Source organism: Aptenodytes forsteri, unplaced genomic scaffold (assembly GCF_000699145.1).
Source record: "Aptenodytes forsteri isolate BGI_AS27 unplaced genomic scaffold, ASM69914v1 Scaffold295, whole genome shotgun sequence".
Lineage (NCBI taxonomy): Eukaryota > Metazoa > Chordata > Aves > Sphenisciformes > Spheniscidae > Aptenodytes > Aptenodytes forsteri.
Window position 1 is genome coordinate 1,019,831 of NW_008795861.1, and position 18,214 is coordinate 1,038,044.

At 44.4% G+C, this 18,214-nt stretch overlaps 1 protein-coding gene across 1 annotated transcript in view; it reads right to left on the minus strand.

Moving 5' to 3' along the window:
• Positions 1 to 1,435: 1,435 nt before the first annotated feature.
• Positions 1,436 to 18,214, minus strand: part of FAM83C (family with sequence similarity 83 member C) — a 26,971-nt gene continuing 10,192 nt past the window's right edge. The window contains exons 3-4 of the mRNA XM_009284013.2: positions 15,720 to 15,844; positions 1,436 to 2,378 (exon numbers count right to left, since the gene is read on the minus strand). Coding sequence (XP_009282288.1) covers positions 1,436 to 2,378; positions 15,720 to 15,844 — 1,068 coding nt within the window. The remainder of the gene's footprint in view (positions 2,379 to 15,719; positions 15,845 to 18,214) is intronic.

Here is an 18,214-nt window from a genome sequence, read left to right on the forward strand (position 1 = left end):
GCCGCCGCGAGGGGGAGCGCGGCCCCCCCGTGGGGCTGCCCCGGCCCCGGGAGGGACCTGCCCCGACGCCAGTCCCCCGGGGTCTGCGTGAGAGCAGGACGTCCCCAGGCCACCGTGCCCTCCGCCATGTCAGCGCGGGCCGTGACACGTCGCCACGTGCCCAGATAGACCGCCACAGGCTGCAGCCACCCGTGTGCCCTCACAGGCCGCCTGTGCCTGAAGATGCTGCCGGGGGCCCAAGTGTGCCATTGCCATTTATGTGCCTGGACACGCCACCGTGGGCCACCACGGCCTGTGTGCAGACACAATCCATCTCCAGATGCTACCCGTGTGCAGGCACACCATCCCTGTCCAGGCACGAGCTGTGTCCGAGCACCACCTTCGTGCTGACACCATCTGTGTACAACAGCACCCGGTTGCAGACATGTCACCTGTGTGCAGACATGCCACCCATGATCCAGATGCCACCCGAGTGCCTCAGCATGCCGCTCATGTATAGGGGCCACCCATGTCCAGGCATGACCTGCATCAGCTGCCACCTGTGTTCAGATAAGATCTTTGTGCGGACACTGTGTCCGAGCACCACCTTCGTGCTGACACCATCTGTGTACAACAGCACCCGGTTGCAGACATGTCACCTGTGTGCAGACATGCCACCCATGATCCAGATGCCACCCGAGTGCCTCAGCATGCCGCTCATGTATAGGGGCCACCCATGTCCAGGCATGACCTGCATCAGCTGCCACCTGTGTTCAGATAAGATCTTTGTGCGGACACCACCCCTGTGTGGACACCATCCATGTGCAGACACCGCCCATGTGGTGATCCCACCCACGTGCAGACACCACTTACGTGCCAATGTCAACCGTGTGCAGTGCCAACCGTGTGCCCAGACATGCCACCCGTATCCTCCTGGCATGGCACAGCTCAGCACAGAGGGGCCCTGGCCAAGCTCATCTCCCCACGAGGGACCCAGCACAGCTCTTTGCAGCAGAACAGCTCCTTTATTTTTAACGTTACCCTGCCTTTGACCATTTCATTTTCAGCATGTGGATACAGGGAGAGGAATCGCTCAGTACAAAGAGAACCTGGGTTCATCTTGAAGACCTCAGTGGCCACTTTCCAGCTGTAGCAATGGTTTTGCTGTAAGGGAGGAAATGGTTCTTTCCCAAATGGGTAAAAAGAATGTAGAAGTGTGGATTATGTTTACGTCATTTTCTCTCTCCTGCCATGATCTTGTAATTGAAAATTTGAACTGTACTTGCTAATCTCATCTGAATCAATCATCTGCATATATTGGAAACAGCACGGACACCTTTTAATAGGAACAAGACTACTTTGCCACCCATATTTTGATTTCAAGCCCCAGATATGATGATTGGTGGGGAAAAGCAACCACTTGAAAATAAGACCAAAGGACACCTCGAGGTCCAGGTCAGAGTTCGAACCGACTGTGTATGTGTTTAGATTTTAACTTGTTGTACTTGGTGATGAGATCCAGCTTACTGTGCCCGAGAGTCATTCTTTTCTCAGCCCCGTACGTGCTGTTCTTTTCCATCAGCATGTCCTCAGTGAGTTTATCATAGCAAGGAACTACAGGCTTTTTATCTCGTTTTAGCTGGTTGTATGGGGAGAGCAGGTCCAATTTTCCTTGTCCGGGACTCTGTCTTTTTTCCATCCCATAAAAAGTGGTGTCATTTTCTGCTGTCGGTTCCCTGGAGGTAGCAGCAGGCCCCTTCTGCTTCATGCTTGTCCCATTGCTACTGGCAACTTCCGAAAGGGACTGCAATGTCTGCTCCTGTCTTAGCGGGGAGCAGTGGCTGCTGTTAGCATTATTGTCCCCTTGATAACCAGGTTTATTGGAGCTCAGGGCAGGGGAAGGCTCCGGCTGCAAGAATGTCCTTGCTGTCATGAGATTTGATTTGTGATACAAGGCTGGGGTGGATTTATTTGGAGGACTGTTCAGCGAGTCTGGTGGTTCTCCTTGCTGCTTAGGGCAAGTAGGCTTCAGAGATGTGTCTTCCTTCCCCTTCTTATTACCAGAATCAGAGCCTGAATCTTGCTTTTCCTGGTGTACATTGCAGCTGGAGTTTTTCAGAAAGGGAGACATTTTTATGCTTCTGATGCTTACATTGGAAAGGCTGCTGGAGGGGCTCAAGGTTTCAGCATCATTCACCTGTGTGGGTTTTAAAAGGGAGTTGGCAACTTTTGAGGTATTCTGAGGAGAGGGGCACGTTCCAGGATCTGGCACACAGAAGCTGGTCATTGCTCTGGACTCTGCATACAAGTACCGGAATTCCTTGTCAAACTCTGCAACAATTTGACCACGGAAGTGGGTCACCAGGCTGGTGTGGACTTGGCTGCAAAGCCAGGTGAAACTGCAAAAAAAGAAAAAAAAAAACCCACATGTAACTTCAGTTCACAGAGTGCCAAGATAACTAGCATTGATTTTACCATTTGAGTGATGTATTGCTACTCAATTTATGTCATTAAAACTTTTCTGAAGTATTCGAGTCTGAGATTACCTGTAGAGATGAATGTACTCATTACATAATTACAAAAGAACAACCCTAAAATGGTCATTTAGTTTCAGCTCAGTGATGTAATGAACTGTATGAAAATATAAACAATGAACAAGAAGTATCAGCTGGTTTTCCTTAGCCTTAGGAAGGATGTAGAGCAACAACTGGTCCCTGCCTAAAAACCACAGCAGCATGTTTCAGGCCTTTTCTTCTCCAGCTTCCTCTTGCCAGTGCTCTCTCCCCATAAGCAAGGAACCATCGTTTCCCATTCCCCATCCCATCCGTGTGTTGGAGAGTACCAGCTAACCGTTTGTGGACAGGCTTGTCAGTCCATGCAGGGGGGTACTGCGGTGTGCATGGTTTGTATCAAGCAGGCAGTGGCAAGGAGAGTTCCGACTGTCTGGAGATGGTGTGACTATGGGACAATGAGATACGAAGCACGGGGCACTGAAGGGTTCTTTCTGCCCAACTTGTATTGCAGACTTTCTAGCTCAGCATTTGGCTAGCACAGTACACTGCAACCATACCTTCCACAGAGGGCGAGGAGGCTGTTTGGGGGGGATATCAAGGCATGCCTGGTCTCCTGCTCTCTTCCCTTGCCGTGGCAGGAGCTACGTTCTCACGTCCTTAACATCTGCAACATGTGATGAACTTGAAGGAGACGCTTAGGCAGGCAGGAGTGTGAGGAGTGGAGATCTTGGGCACTGCCTTGAGGGGCAGAAGTCTCCAGAGCCCCACAGGAATACCTCAGGACAGGAAGGCTGATGTTTTCCATAAGTATTGCTGTGAGATTCCCCAGACTCCCTCCATCTTTTCCTTGCCATCCAGTTAAGAGATGCACGGTGTTAGAAGTTCATGAGTCCTTTGCTCAGCAAATCCAGTCCTTGCTCTTGCAGTACAATATCTTGGGATCTTTTCTGGGAGCTTGTTATGTTCCACCTTAAAACGAATTAGGTTTTGCCCCAGTCCTTGCTCTCGCAGTACAATGTCTTGGGATCTTTTCTGGGAGCTTATGTTCCACCTTAAAACGAATTAGGTTTTGCCCCAGTCCTTGCTCTCGCAGTACAATGTCTTGGGATCTTTTCTGGGAGCTTATGTTCCACCTTAAAACGAATTAGGTTTTGCCCCAGCTGGGGAAAAACTTTCACTAATTGCCACTCTGCATATTTTCCTTATCTGCTTAACCCTACCTGTTGTTTGTGCCAAAACTGTACCTTAATTAGCTCTTCCCCCATATATCTACAGACAGTAACCACATTTCTCCTCCCAGTCTTCATTTTCCTAGATTAAACAGGGAAGCTCCTCTTACAGAGTAGGCTCCCCAGGTTTGTGGTCATCCCAGTCATCAGCTGCTTCTTTCATTCTTGTTATAGTCAAACCAGATTAGCAGACTAATTGTGTTAAATAAAACAGAACCTTCACAGATGGAAGTACCAGCTTAGGGCTGCATTATCAGTTGCTAAAGCTAGATACTGACTTTGACAAGAGCGGGATGAAATCACAGAAACTACAGGAGAGCAACTGTAATGGGAGATTCCACTTATTCTCAAGTAAATGTCATTTCAGGACAAGATACTGTCAGTATGTCTTGGGGCCTCATCAATGTTTAGTTCACAAGACAGCTATCTGGGAACTTTTAGTAGGAAAACCAGCTCTTTGCTTTTTCCTGAGCAGTATGCAGTTGTTATGGTTCATAATGTTTTCACGAAAGTAGTATACTTACACTCAGCATACACATCCCCCAAAGAGCAACATAAAACAAAAAGATCAATACTCTTCTGCTTAATATCAAAACAGGTAAATTAAGTAAGAATGAAGAAGTAGTAAAAGAGTGAAAAACCTTTGCGGGTGGCATGAAGAGTTTTCAGAAATACCATACTGGAGGCTCAAAGCGAATGCATACAACTTCACAGAGAGACATGAGGAAAAAAAACCAGAAAATAGCTGGGATGGCTAAATGACAGAAGAGAAGCTAAAATGACAGAAGAGAAGCTATTAAGACCAGAAAGCCCATCTTTCAAAAAGGTTGGGTCACACATTGCAAAAGGCATAAGAAATAATATTCAGCTCTCTGTGGGGCTAGCACATGGTCCATGTGTAATAGGAGTGCTCAGATAATTCCTCAGTGTCTATTGTACAGGAGCTTGGGATGATCCATGCCCTGAACCCACCCTTATACAAAACATAAGGGAGGATCAGTCTCATGTTGAAATCTCTGTAGAAGAGATTAGAAAACATATCAACAAAGCAGATAGTAACAAAACAGCAGGACCAGATAACATCAACCCAAGAGCGCCAAAGGAATGCAAGGATGAAATAGCTCAACTACTAACCAGGATATGTTATCTCTCACTTGAAAGTGCCTTGGTTATCAGAAGAGTGGAAGGTTGCTAATGTGATATAATTTTTTCAATGTTCCAGACCATTAAGTCTCATAACTGCACAGCACAAATTAGTAGAGACTCTTCTAAAGAATACAATCAATGGCCATATAGGTAAATATGATATAATAGGAAAGGCAGCTTTTGCAAAGGAAAGTTATATCTCACAAAGCTGTGAGAGTTCTTTGAAGAAAGATCGCGTGTATCCTGTATTGACATTGTCAAAGGTGTCTATCCCAGGGGCACTGCTTGGCTCCCAGGAGTGCTGGTGTTCCCATCCATGTTGCTTACAGCTATTATCCTTCTACACAAGAGTGCTGCGTCCGCACTGCACAGTGCTTAGACGTATCCCAACTCAGGACCTACGCCACTCGCACACACACTTGCGTTCACTTGAACTCCTCAAAACCACAAATGCGCTCAGAGGGCTGAGCACCATCTCCTCTGGAGGGGCAGGCTTGCATCCCTCGCACTGCGAGCATTGTCCCATGAACTGCGAGAGGACCCTGGTCAGCCGGGTGGAGGACAATGCCTGCCATCCCTGTTCACCCAGCCTGGCACCGTTGTTGCCAGCAGACCTGGAAACAGAGCTGTGCAAGTGGTCATGTTTGCCCTCCTCGTTCTGGCTAGGAGGTCTCAGAGGAGCAGGAACATCACAACAGCTACCCATCAAGGCCTCTGGCCTCACCTTAGCAGGAGGTAAACAACAGGTCTTGCTTAGGTTTTCCTTCCCTCCTTGGACGAAGTGACTTCCACCTTCTGTTTTCTCCCAGCACCCTCTGGCCCAAGTACTGCCTCACTACAGAAACGCACAAGATAGATACACCCAGCCATCTCCTCTCATCCACATGAGCTGTCCTTTCCCCCGTAAGGGGAGTAGCCTCAGATCCAGCAATACACTTCCCTGGCCTTATGACTGTCCTGGCCACTGATGCCTCTTACGGCTCTTTCCCCAGTCCAAGCATTACTGTGCCCCAGTTTCCCATGCTGATCCAATGGAGGCCTGCCCAATCTGTGTCACGGCAGGACCTGGAAGGAATCATCCAAGTGCCCCCAGTGGCACAGCTCCTCTCCTTGCCACAGTACAGGTTTCCATGATAGGACGATGTGGCCTTGCCAGCCATGGCTATTCCCAACACTATAAACTGATAAAGGTCTTCTCCTCCATTAATGGCATGGAGGAAATAGCCAGGGAATGATCATTCTCGGTCTCTTCTGGTATAAAGATGAGGCACTGAATGAAGTTAACACGTTCACAAATTCAATACAGACAAGAAGATGTACTTCCTTGCGCAACACAACACACAGGCAAGCTGTGGAGCTCCTCACTGCGGGCCACTGTGGATGCTAAAAGTTCATGTGAGTTTCTAAAAGCGGTAGGATTTTCCTGCCATTATTTTTTCCAAACTGCTGCACACAGAGATCCCGTATCCAGTTCTGAATCACCCTGGGGCACAAATTACAGGAGTCTGGGAAAGGATCGCTGTAGGATAGGATCCCTTCCCTGCCCTGCTTTCAGACACTCCCGGAGCAGGAACCCTCCAGGAACCCGTGCAGCTCAGCCTTTGGCCAGGAGATGGAGTTGCAGCATCACCTCCCGGGAGGTGGGCGACACCTGCCTGTCCTGCCGCAGCATCCCCTGCCCTGGTGCTCTGGCTTGGGTCGAGCACCAGTGGCAAGAGCACCCTGCGGTATTTCAGCCGAAGTCTCAGTCTCAGCAGTGTTTTCGACAACAGGATTAGTTCTTCTGCGTGCCCCTCTGTAAAACTGCAGTACGGTCTAGGGTTGCCGTGGTCCTTCTACAGCTGTATTGTACAGGTGGCTCACAGTTCTTCACACTCAGCTTCTCTGCTTCAGCGGTTTCCAACTGATGAGATACCAATTTGCAGCAGAAGGTTTTTTGCTTCTTTCAGTAGTTTCTCTTACTCATTTTTTCCGCTTTTCTGTCACTGTGGCTGTCAAAAGCATTCTTTTCTTTCTGTATGCCAATACAAACGTCTGTGTATAATTTTTGCTCATTGATAAATGTAGATACTACATAACACTTTAGTAATTTCAAGTGACTTTTTTTTTGATAAGATGACAATAATCTGACTTTATTGTAGTAAGATCTTTAAGCTTGTTTCCAATGCACTTGAAATCATTTCCACTCATCATTTTTCATCTTCATTTTGACTAAAACCAGTGCAATGTATTCAGTTAATTTGGGCACCCCATCTCAGTTATCTCTTATTGCTTGTTCACCCTTACAGCAGCATGCCTTGTTTCTTTCTTCTGGAGTCACTTTTTATTTATACACCTGAGGACTTCCTCCTCTTTGCTTTGGTGTGCTCCGTAAGGTTATATATAACTTATCTTCTGGCAACGCTCACTTCCTTGCTTATACATATCAGCCTGGGGTTTCCTTGCTGATAAACGATGCTTTCCATTCCCTATGCACTCACTTTCTGCTTAATTATAATTTCTTTCTTGAGGTGACTGTTCATCGAGTTAGATCTGGAACTCGCTCTTAAAAGCTCTTTCCTCTTGCTTGGGACATGGATACCTGAGAGTATGAGCACCTTTCTTTTAAAGAAATTCCAAGCCTCCTCCAGCTTCAAACCCATGTAGCTTTACCTGTCCACTGCCAAACGCTTACGTACTTAGTTTTTTCTTCCCCTGTACTGAAGCCAGGTGCAGAGCTTTTGTAATCCTCTCAACTTTCTCCTCTCATTTTTCAGTTTCAGTTGTCATGTCGGCCTCAACCCCAAATCTTGAGTTTCTTTCACTACAATACAGCAAACAATGAGCTCCTTCCTGTCTGTGCCAATACACATAGCGATACTTTGACTATCTTCCATTTTGAGCTGAGAAATTTAAGACAACTAAAGGCAACTCAAACTGCCATGAAACTCCCTTCCAGGCTGACAATACCACCTCTTTTCTCTAGTCCTAACCTGGCAAATGTTTACTCTAGTTTTCCTGTTCAAGATCCTGTTTAGCTCTAGCCCCATTTGCCCTTAGGCTCCTCTCATCTGCTGCATTAGTAAATGTCTTCATATCCTTCACTCTGTTATGTTAAATAAGTGCTCAGAGAAACATACTATTTCTTCTGGTGCCCAGAATAATACTAAATAACTAGATATATAATTATATTTAGCATGTTAGATTATTGCTTTTCCTAGATATCTCAATGAACCCTGTTTTCTCCTTGTCTTCATTTAGAGGAAATATAATGTTAAAGATGGAAAACACAGGGAAATATTTAATGAATAAACACATAAGAGTTGAGGGGTCTAAACTAATTTGCCTACAGTTGTTCAAGATAAGAGCAGTAACCTTGGTTCCCATATTTAGAAAACTCTCCAAAAATATGCCTGATTCATACCAATAGGCAGCAATATATCAGAATGAATTCAGCTTGCCAAAAGTATTTTGGAAAATAAGAAGGGCTTTTACAAAACTGTCAAGGAAAATGTCAGCATAGAGAACAACAGTATCAACATAGGGGTTCAATATGAAAATGTCAATATGTATACTACTCTTGCTGCATGCGTGTAATACTGCATATAGGGCTCATAGAAGAGAGAATCTGATGGCTAGAGACGTAACTAGAGAATAAAAACGGATTTCAAGCATGATTTGAGCATGCATTTGAGGAGAAAAAAGTCTTTTCTTACAGCTGAAGAATTAAAAGACACTTACTGAATACCTGAATAGTCAAGGAAAGAGTAGGAAAATACCCCTCTGCAAGAGAGGATGCGGAGAGGCTACACATCTGGATTCACTGTCAACGTAGAAGGATGTATTGAAACTCTAGAGGGATCTAGCATCTTGGCTCTGGTACTATCCAATATCTTTATGAGCAGCCTAAATAATGGAAGAGTGTACACTCATTAAATTCACAAATCGTATCCACTGGAGAGGGACTGCACAGATATGAGTTTGAAAAAGGTTCTGATAAAAAAGGATGCAGTTGAACAGGAAAATATTCAAAGAAAATACATTCCAGGCAGTCATGATCAGGTGCACAAATACAGGCTGGAGACTGAGTAGGCAGCATCTCTGGGGGTTAGAGTATGTCTTAAGGAAAACACATGTCTGTAGTGTCACAGTGTTGGGAAAAAAAGCAAACATCCTGGGGGTGTATGAGCTACACCGTGGCCTACAAGACACGCATAATCCTTTCACTCGACTTGAATCCTCTGAGGAACAGGAGATGTTGAGTCTGGAAAAGAGACAACTGACAGTCAGCATGGTAACTGTCCCCAGGTTGTACAAACCAAGCTATACAGAAGGTACTAAATTGTGTTGGAGGAGACAGACAGCACACAGCTGTAGTCCTCCATGATTCAATGCTCAGGCAGGATGACAGCAAAGAATGAAGAGTGAGTTGCTCGCTGCGATGAAGGATAGCAGAGGCATTTGGATCTAAGTTATGGAGCACTACAGAGAAGCCACTGGTCAATGTCTGTATAGGTCCCATTAACATAAAAAGAGATAGGATGAGTCTTGGGGGTAAAATAAAAGCAGCTAAGTAGGAAGCTAAAAAAGATTTTATTGGTAGCCTTATAAAATACTCCCTCTTCCATGCTTAGAATGGGACAGAGAAGTAAAAGAGCATTTCAGGACATGGTTATGGAAATTATGTTAAGGAAAGGATGGTAAATCATAAGGAAATAGAAAACTGTAGGAACACAGTGACTCTATAAGGAAAGCTGGATTCCATCTTAACCTAAATGAAACCTGGCTGCTGCACAATATAACGCAGAAGATATAGGGAGGCTTTAAATTAGAATCTGGAGCAAAGCTGTGATGTGTGGAAGGCCACACAGTTTGAGATTGCCCACTTTACCTTAGGAATAAAAGAAAGAAAACTGTATTCTGATATAAGGACAGGATGGAAATCAATGACACTAAGGTGAGAAATTAGAATCAATGAAGAACATCTGAAGAAATAAAACTGTGTTTAGAAAAGTGCACGGTGGTGAACAAACAGATCAGATACAAAAGTTTACATGCATACATAAATTTTATGAGCTAAAGAAACAGATAGATGTTGAGAAATACCTGAGCTGAAATGATGACTGACATAGGAGGCATCTCAGAAACTTACTGGGTAGAAGAAAATCAAGGAACAGTATAACTGCAAGGGTAGAAATTATACAAAAAGGACAAATAGAGGATACGTTGCTGGGGCAACATTAAAAAAAAAGTCAAATAAGGTAAATGATATATCAACAAATGAAATATATTCCTGCTGGATTAAAATTCCACTACCAAATAGGAAAAACATAGTATTAGGGCTATACTGTGAACTTTCTGAGCAGAGTGCTGATGGTAAATATGCCATGCTAAGGAAGTGCTGAGAGGCTAAGAAGTCAGAAAGCAGAGAAACAAAGGGAGATTCAGTTATAGCCATGCTGAATGGGGGCCATTACTAGGAGAGTTGCAGAAACTGCATTTTAGACACTATAAATGACTGCTTTTTGGAGAAACTAACCAGCAAACCAACAAAAGTAGAAATAACATTACCAATTCAGAAAGTTTCTTTGGAAAGGCCACTCGGCAAAAAAATAACCATGACGTACCCATATCAAATATTCTTTCAGGACCAAAATAATCCACAACAGTAATACTTAACTTAAAAGAGAAAGTGAGGAATGCTATTAAAAAGAAATTTAAAAGAGTAACCAAAAAGGTTAAATGTTTGGGGCAGCATGAAGATTGGTTAAAGATGCTATATTAGAGTCTTAGAGAAAATGTACCTATCAAAATAAAGACACTTTAAAACATCCAAAAAGTCACCATAGTTAAAAGGCGCATTAAAGGAAAATATTAAAGTAAACAGCCTTCAAAAACTGGAAGTCAGCAATTTTCCAATTATTAACCAGTGAATAACCTATCATTTAAATTGAACATAGTAGCAGAGGAATGGAAAGTAGTAAATGTGAACAAAGGAAAATTAAAGTAAACAGCCTTCAAAAACTGGAAGTCAGCAATTTTCCAATTATTAACCAGTGAATAACCTATCATTTAAATTGAACATAGTAGCAGAGGAATGGAAAGTAGTAAATGTGAATCTTTTAAAGAGCTCCTGGAAAACTACAAACCAGCCAGTCTTATTTCCATACTGAACAAACTGGTAGAAGCAAAGAGAGAGTAAAATGATTAGATGCATAAATAACTATAATCATAATGCTGAAGACTCAGCATATTTTTGTGGAAGGAAGCCATGCCTCGAAACCCTCTTGCAGTTCTTTGAAGGAGGCAGCAAGCACACAGATGCATCTGATCTGCTTGATGTTGGATACTTGAATTTTCAAAGAGATTTTTGACACGGTCATTCAGCAAGGACTCTTAGAAAAATTAAGTGATCGTGGAGTACAAAGGAAGTTCTTCCTGAGGAGTAACAGTTGATTAAAGATGGGATAAAAATGCTAGCAATAGTTTTAATCTACCCACTGGAATCCCACAAGTTTTGTGCTGGGATCACTGCTGTTCAACATATTCAGAAAAGTCCTGAAAAATGGTAGAAACCATTGAAGCTCCATGTCAGAGCTCATGACAAAATTATCATGGGTAGTGAAAAGAAAACTGGATAATCAGAAGCTGCAAGAAGATCTTATCACATGGGGTGAATAAGTGACAAAATGATAGACAAAATTCAATGTCAATAAATTCAAACTGTTGCAAAAACCCTGACTGTCTCTGTATATTGATAGGTTCTCAGATATTAACACTTAGGAAAGAGGTCAGGGTTCCCATGGACAGTTCAAAAAAATGATCACTTCAATGTTTAGCACTAGTCAAAAAGGCAAACGGCAGACTAGGAACTGCCAGAATGGGGACAGAGGAAAAGACAGAAGTTGCCATTATACTACAATGCTAAAGTGTAGTGGGTGGGGATATCTTGACCACTTCATGCAGTTCCGGTCAATTCGTTTCACAAAAGATAGACATTATGATTAAAGGTCTGGGAGTTCTCCTGCACAAGAAATGACTGAACCGCCAAGGATGCTTCAGCTGGAGAAGAGATGATGCACATGAGGGATTATAATGGAGGAGGACAAAATCATGGATGCAGTCAAGAAAGTAAATAGGAAACAGTGATTTACTGTGCCCAGGTTATGGGAATTTGGGGTCATCAAATATAATTATCTAGCAGTAGGTCTAATGCAAATACAATGGATCACTTCTTCACACAAAACAAATTAAACTGCAGAACCCATTGCCAGAGGGTATTGTGGAAGCCAGCCATGGTGGGAAAAATTCTCCTATGGCAAACTGAACATAAAGAAGCACATACAACATATAACCCTGGAGGTTCTGAAGCCTCTGATCCTTGCACACAAGATTGTTGAACTGTAAAACCTGCCACTGGGTAAGAACACTCTTACCCTCTTTCCTCTATCATCCCGAGACACCCCTGGATCCACCCTGGATCTTTGACTTTACTCAGTAACTATTCTCATCCTTTGAATCTAGCTTTCCCATCTGCAGGGAGGGTAATCTAAATATCTACTGTACTAGGTATAGTACCAGGCTGCAGTATACCCCGTAGCAGACTTCCTGATTTTCTCCTGTGGAAGTGTTTCTGACCACTGTTGAACAAATTCCACGAAAAGAGACTGTTTCTTTTAGTCCAGAACATCATGTGCTTACTGGGACAGCAGAGAATCAGATATACGACCCTATTCAATTGAATAATTATCTTCCAGAACTCAAGAAGTTTCAGCTATACAGAGATCTATAGAAAGAGAGCACATCGCAGACCCAAATCTCTGCCCCAGAACAGCAGAGGGAGGAACTGACCCAGAGAAACGAATCTGCATTCTAAGCAACACCCTGACTCTGGGCCACAGGGAAATAAGATGTTCCTCCAGCTGTGGAGTTCAACCCAGCTGACACATGCTCAGTTTTAGCCATTCAAAAGTGAGTGGTCTCAGCTATCTAATCCCCGCCCCCTGCAGTCAATGGAGATGGATAGATGTTTCCAGGCAGTGATTCACTTCATTGTTCTTAGACACATGTCTTAGGATGGTCAAAATGCCACCAGACACTGGTCTCCATATGCTTTATATAGAGACTCTACATAACCAGTTTCAACCAGGTACTTCCATTTTTCACTGCCAGAGTCTGATAAGGTGAGACCTCCACACTCGGAAATGATGAAGTCAGAAGCAGAGGAGAAGGTGCAGCTTGGAGCTACAGCACTGTTGAGGACACTGGTAAATTGAGGGTCCAGCATGTGCTGGCTGGGAGATGGAAAAGAGAGAGAAAGGGAGAGCAGTGTTCAAGGAGACCTGGTGGAAGGAGAATAAAGTATTGCAAGGGCACCAAATTCGCAGACATAACAGTCTGTCCTAGGGAGTTGCACTGTTTGTGAAGGATAATATGATGTGCAACAGTGTGAGAATACTCTGGGAAAGGTCTGTAGGTGGAAAACTCAGAATCTAGTAATAAAAATATAGTGCAAGAACAGTATTCCCAACCCTCTGATCAGAACAGTGATGGTGATCAGACAACGTTAACTGAGATTACAGAGGCTGCAAAATAGGACAGGTAGTAATAGTGGGAGATTTCATCCACTCATATACATACTAGGTTAATGCTTCACTGGGATGAGCTGTGGAGAAAAACTTTTTGGAAGCAATAAATGATTACTTGCCAGAATTAACTAGCCTAAATTGTTTGACCCACAAGAAAAGATGCTATTCAGGATGTGGTCTGGAATGATGCATAAGACTTGGTTCCAGAGGTAGAAGTGGAAGAGCCCAATTGTAATAATGCTCACAACACAATTTTAACTCTGTAGTGGGAGAGAGCAATCTAAATAAATGCAGCATGTGGATATTCAATTTCAAGAAAGGTAACTATGTAAAAATGCAGCAATTAGTCAAAAAGAGCTGAAAAGGAGCAGTCAAAAAAACCCAAGATGACTATGGCTTGTAGGTTGTTCAAAAATGCTGTACTGGCAGTTAAGAAATTGGTGGGCCCATTTGAGACCTATGGGTCAAAAGGGGCATTCAGTGATGGCAAGACCATAGCAGAGAACCTCAAAGAATTTTTTGCATCCATTGCTAATGCTGGTGACACTGAGATGTGTTTCACTCCTGTGTACCAGTGCCACTGCAAAGACTGCTTTGCTGAGGACTGGGAGGTTTCTAATATGATCCCATCTACAGAGGGGGCTCTGGATGTAATCTTGAGGCCCACATACCACTGGAGCTGACCTCCACCCTGGGATATGGCACTGTGCTGTGAAGAACAAGATTACTGATGGCATGGAGAAGCACAGCCTCTTGGAAAAAGGTCAACAGGGCTACTGTAAAGGCAAGCCCTGCCTCACAGACCTGCTGGAGTTTGGTGAGGGAGCCGGTGAGCGCATGGATAAAGGGACCAGACAACTACATATTTTTGGGTTTTCAAACAGCCTTTGGCAAGGTTCTACACCAAAGCCTTTTAAGAAACTCAGTTGCCATGGGCATGGAGGAAAGGTCTTGTTATGGACCGAGAGCTGGTGAAAGCATAGGATGCAAAGGGTAGGGCTTAATGGTAATTTTTCAGCATGGGTAAGAGTCAGCAGTGAGGCCCCAGGGACTGGTGCTGGGATTGGTTTTCATCCTATCGGTGACCTAAGGCATGGAGGGGTGCAGTGAAATCCCCAGGTTTGCAGATGATCCTCAATTTGTTCAGGTGGTTGAGTATCTCACTGAAGGCGAGGAAACCCAGAAGGACCTCATAGAACTGAGCAAGTGGACAAAAATGTGGCAGATGAACTTCAGTGCAGGAAAATGTGGTGTACCCATAGGGAAAAAGGATATATATCAGGCCTGTATGATGCTAAACCTGGAACAGCTCAGGAAGGAGCTCAGCATCATTGTCAGCAGTTCTCTGAAATCATCAGCTCAGTGTGCAATGGCAGCTAAAAAATTCAATGAATGTTGGCCACTGTCAGCAAGGGTGATAATAACAAAGCAGAGGGCATCATTTTGACCCTCTATAACACCTTGGTGCAGCCATATCTTGGGAGCTACATGCAGTTCTGGTCTCTGAATCTCAAGAAGGACATATTGAGGTTAGAGAGGGTGCAGAGAAAGATAATTGACTGAGGGATGCAGCAGCTGCTGTATGAGGAGAGACTGAAAAGGCCGAGGTCTTCACTTTAGATAAGAAAAGGGCAGGGAGGGTGGATAAGATGGAGGCTTGGAAAATTGTGAAAGCAATGACTTAGCTGAATGTAGGACAGCTATTTTACCAATCTGCAGCACTAGAACTAGGGGCACTTCATTAAATTAGTAGGAGATTGGTTTAGAACAGACAATGAGTTAGGGCAAATTCACGGACAACAGTTACAGAACAGGTACTGAACGGAGTAAGTAGGGGATGTATGCAACTATTGTGCATGCTGTGGGAGGACAAGGTGGATGGACCATAGATAGCAGCTTGGGCTGCTCTCCCTAAACAGCATCAGCTGGAGACAGAATCTAGGCTAGGTGGAGCATCATCTGACCTGGTAGAACATTTTTTACATTTTTAAGAAATGAAGTGATACTCATAGACAGATGTGTCCAGGAAGTATCAATGTTGGCAGGCAAGCAGTTAATGCTATCTGAAAGCTAAACAGCAAGGTAAGAGCAAAAGGATGGAGTAGTAGAAGGTAAAGCACCAAAATGAAACCTGACATTTATGAGGGGAAATGAAGAGGAAAAACAGTGTATCATTATCATGGAGGGAAAAAAAAAAATTAAGAGCTATATTATTCAGTATTTTGGTAATGAATATTTTCTCAGTGTCACCAGTCTTTGTCACAGTAGTTGCCACTTTTTCTTACCTGTATGTACCAGCAAGAACTTGGTCACAATCAATCAGGATAAACTTCTCCAGAACCTGGCCTGCAAATTTCTTGCCTGCTTTGCTGTAGTATGTGTCTCCACTCAGACATCTTATGCACATGTTCTGAAACAAAAGAAAACAGAGTTGGTAAAGGGACATGTATTGAACTAAACTGAAACATTCCCTTATGCATTGATGGACTCCCTCAAGCAGGAGCTCTGCTCCCAGAGGTAGAATGCATCAAGGCATTAAGTATTTCTTGGCTTCTACATACCAAATATTGTCACACTGTCTGCTTTGATAAGATAAAAATACCAGCAAATATTAACAACTTGCACTTAGGTACAAATGCTGGTTTGAAAAAAATTTGGAGAATCCTATGAGCCTACAGATCATTTCTGAAGTATGTAAGACTATACAATTTCTTCCAGATTATTGATGAAATTCAACTAACCACAATAGCTGATGGCTCTGCATTTAAACTAAATTTTGACCCATAACAACTAGCCAGTTTCTAATCAATTGAATGTGCTGTTCTGGTTTTATACAGTGACAGGCTTCTTAAAACCAAAATATTGCTAAATAAAAAAGATTTACAGAAAAGTATGTTTACATTTTAAGAATTGCCTTTTATCAGTGTATTTAAAAATGATATTAAAATTTTCAGCTGCTGTACTCAAGTGAGTACTTGATCCTCATCTGTTTTAAAGACTGCAAAAAACTTCTCTGATACAACTTCAGCCTGTAAAACCGGCTGCCCAGTGCAAAATGGGAAATAAGGCTTTCAGTATCCCTTAGGAGCCTTTTTCATAACGTGAGGGTTTTGCCCATAATAAAAGTTATTTGCACCTCAGTTGGGGAAAGCAGAAGAGGAGAACAGTCACTGGAAACAGTTACTGGCCTGGTCTACATGATACAGTGCCAAACAAAACATCTCGTGTGTAAATAAACATCCCTAAGGCTGCACCTACACTGGCCTGCCAGATCATCCCTTACTGCCCCTCCAGGCCAGCTCCCCTGACACCTGCAGTGGCTTTGGCACACCAGGAGCTATCACAAACTGTCACCACCTGTGTTTGGCCTGGCAGATCCCTTTGTGGGCAGCTCATCCCTGCCTAGCATCAGCCCTGCAAAAGACAAAGACCCATGGCAGTTGGTACAGGCTGCACACACCGCCAGGGCCATTTTGCCTCTTGGCAGAGGTGGGTGCTGCCCATGGCCGGTGGGCGCTCCTGGTGGACGTGGCAGCCTCCCCTCCATTACGTAGCAGATTTCAGTCTGGCCAGACACAGCCATTTATAACAGCCAGTGCTGCAGACAAAAGACAAGCGTGATCAGTTGCGATTTGCCTACAGATGTTCTCCACAGGGCACAGACCCAGGTCCCTGCCACCCCTCCAGGAGCTGCTCCTGGGCATCGCTGTGCCCCCTCCTCCCCTCGGGCAGGTTGAACATGCGTGGGCTCCCCAGGCCACCTGTACACAGCCAGGGACCGGCTCGCCCAGTCTCTGGCCTCACGTGGGGTTCATGGCGCAGAAGTTGTGCCTTGGGGGTGAGGAGCAGGAGGCAGTCACCCTGCGGCAGATGACTCCATTCCTGACGGCTTTCCTCTTCTGTCAGAGTCCCTGCAGGCAGGAGGTGGGCTTCCCAGAAACATCTGCTGGGGAGCTCATCACAGCAGGGTGGGAAAGGCTTGACTCTCACATTGCGGTGAGGAAGTCTCCCCACCCACCCAAGGAGCACCATTGCCTTCAGGGCTTCATAACAGCAGCAAATCTCCTCCAGACCGGGGTCCATCTGACCCAACAGTCTATCTCTCGCAGTGGGCAATAGCAGCTGGGCAAGAGCAGGAATAAGGCAATCATTTATGATGCTGCCCCCTAATATTGCTGCTGACTCTGTTTTCTTTTTCCCCGTAAGGACAGTTATGCATTGGAACAAGTTACCCAGAGAGGTTGTGCAGTCTCCATGCTTAGAGATTTTCAAGACTAGACCAGGTAAGACCCTGAGTAACTATGTCTGACCTCACAAGTGATGCTGCTTTGAGCAGGAGGTTGGACTTGATGACTTCCTGAGGTCCCTGCCAACTTGCATTAACCTGTGATACTCTGAAATGCCACCACAAGTTGCTGATACAGAGCAAGATATGCTGGATGCTTGAAGAGATGTTCACCTAATCCTGTTGCCAATCAACACAGGGATTTTTTTGGTCCAGTGCTGAGGTTTTACTAATACTAGTTCTCACTGGGAGGAGCTTCCTCTCCCCCCCCCCCCCCCCCCCCCCGGCAGAATAAAACTGTGATACTCTGAAATGCCACCACAAGTTGCTGATACAGAGCAAGATATGCTGGATGCTTGAAGAGATGTTCACCTAATCCTGTTGCCAATATCAACACAGATTTTTTTGGTCCAGTGCTGAGGTTTTACTAATACTAGTTCTCACTGGGAGGAGCTTCCTCTCCCCCCCCCCCCCCCAGGGAAGTTAAAACCAACC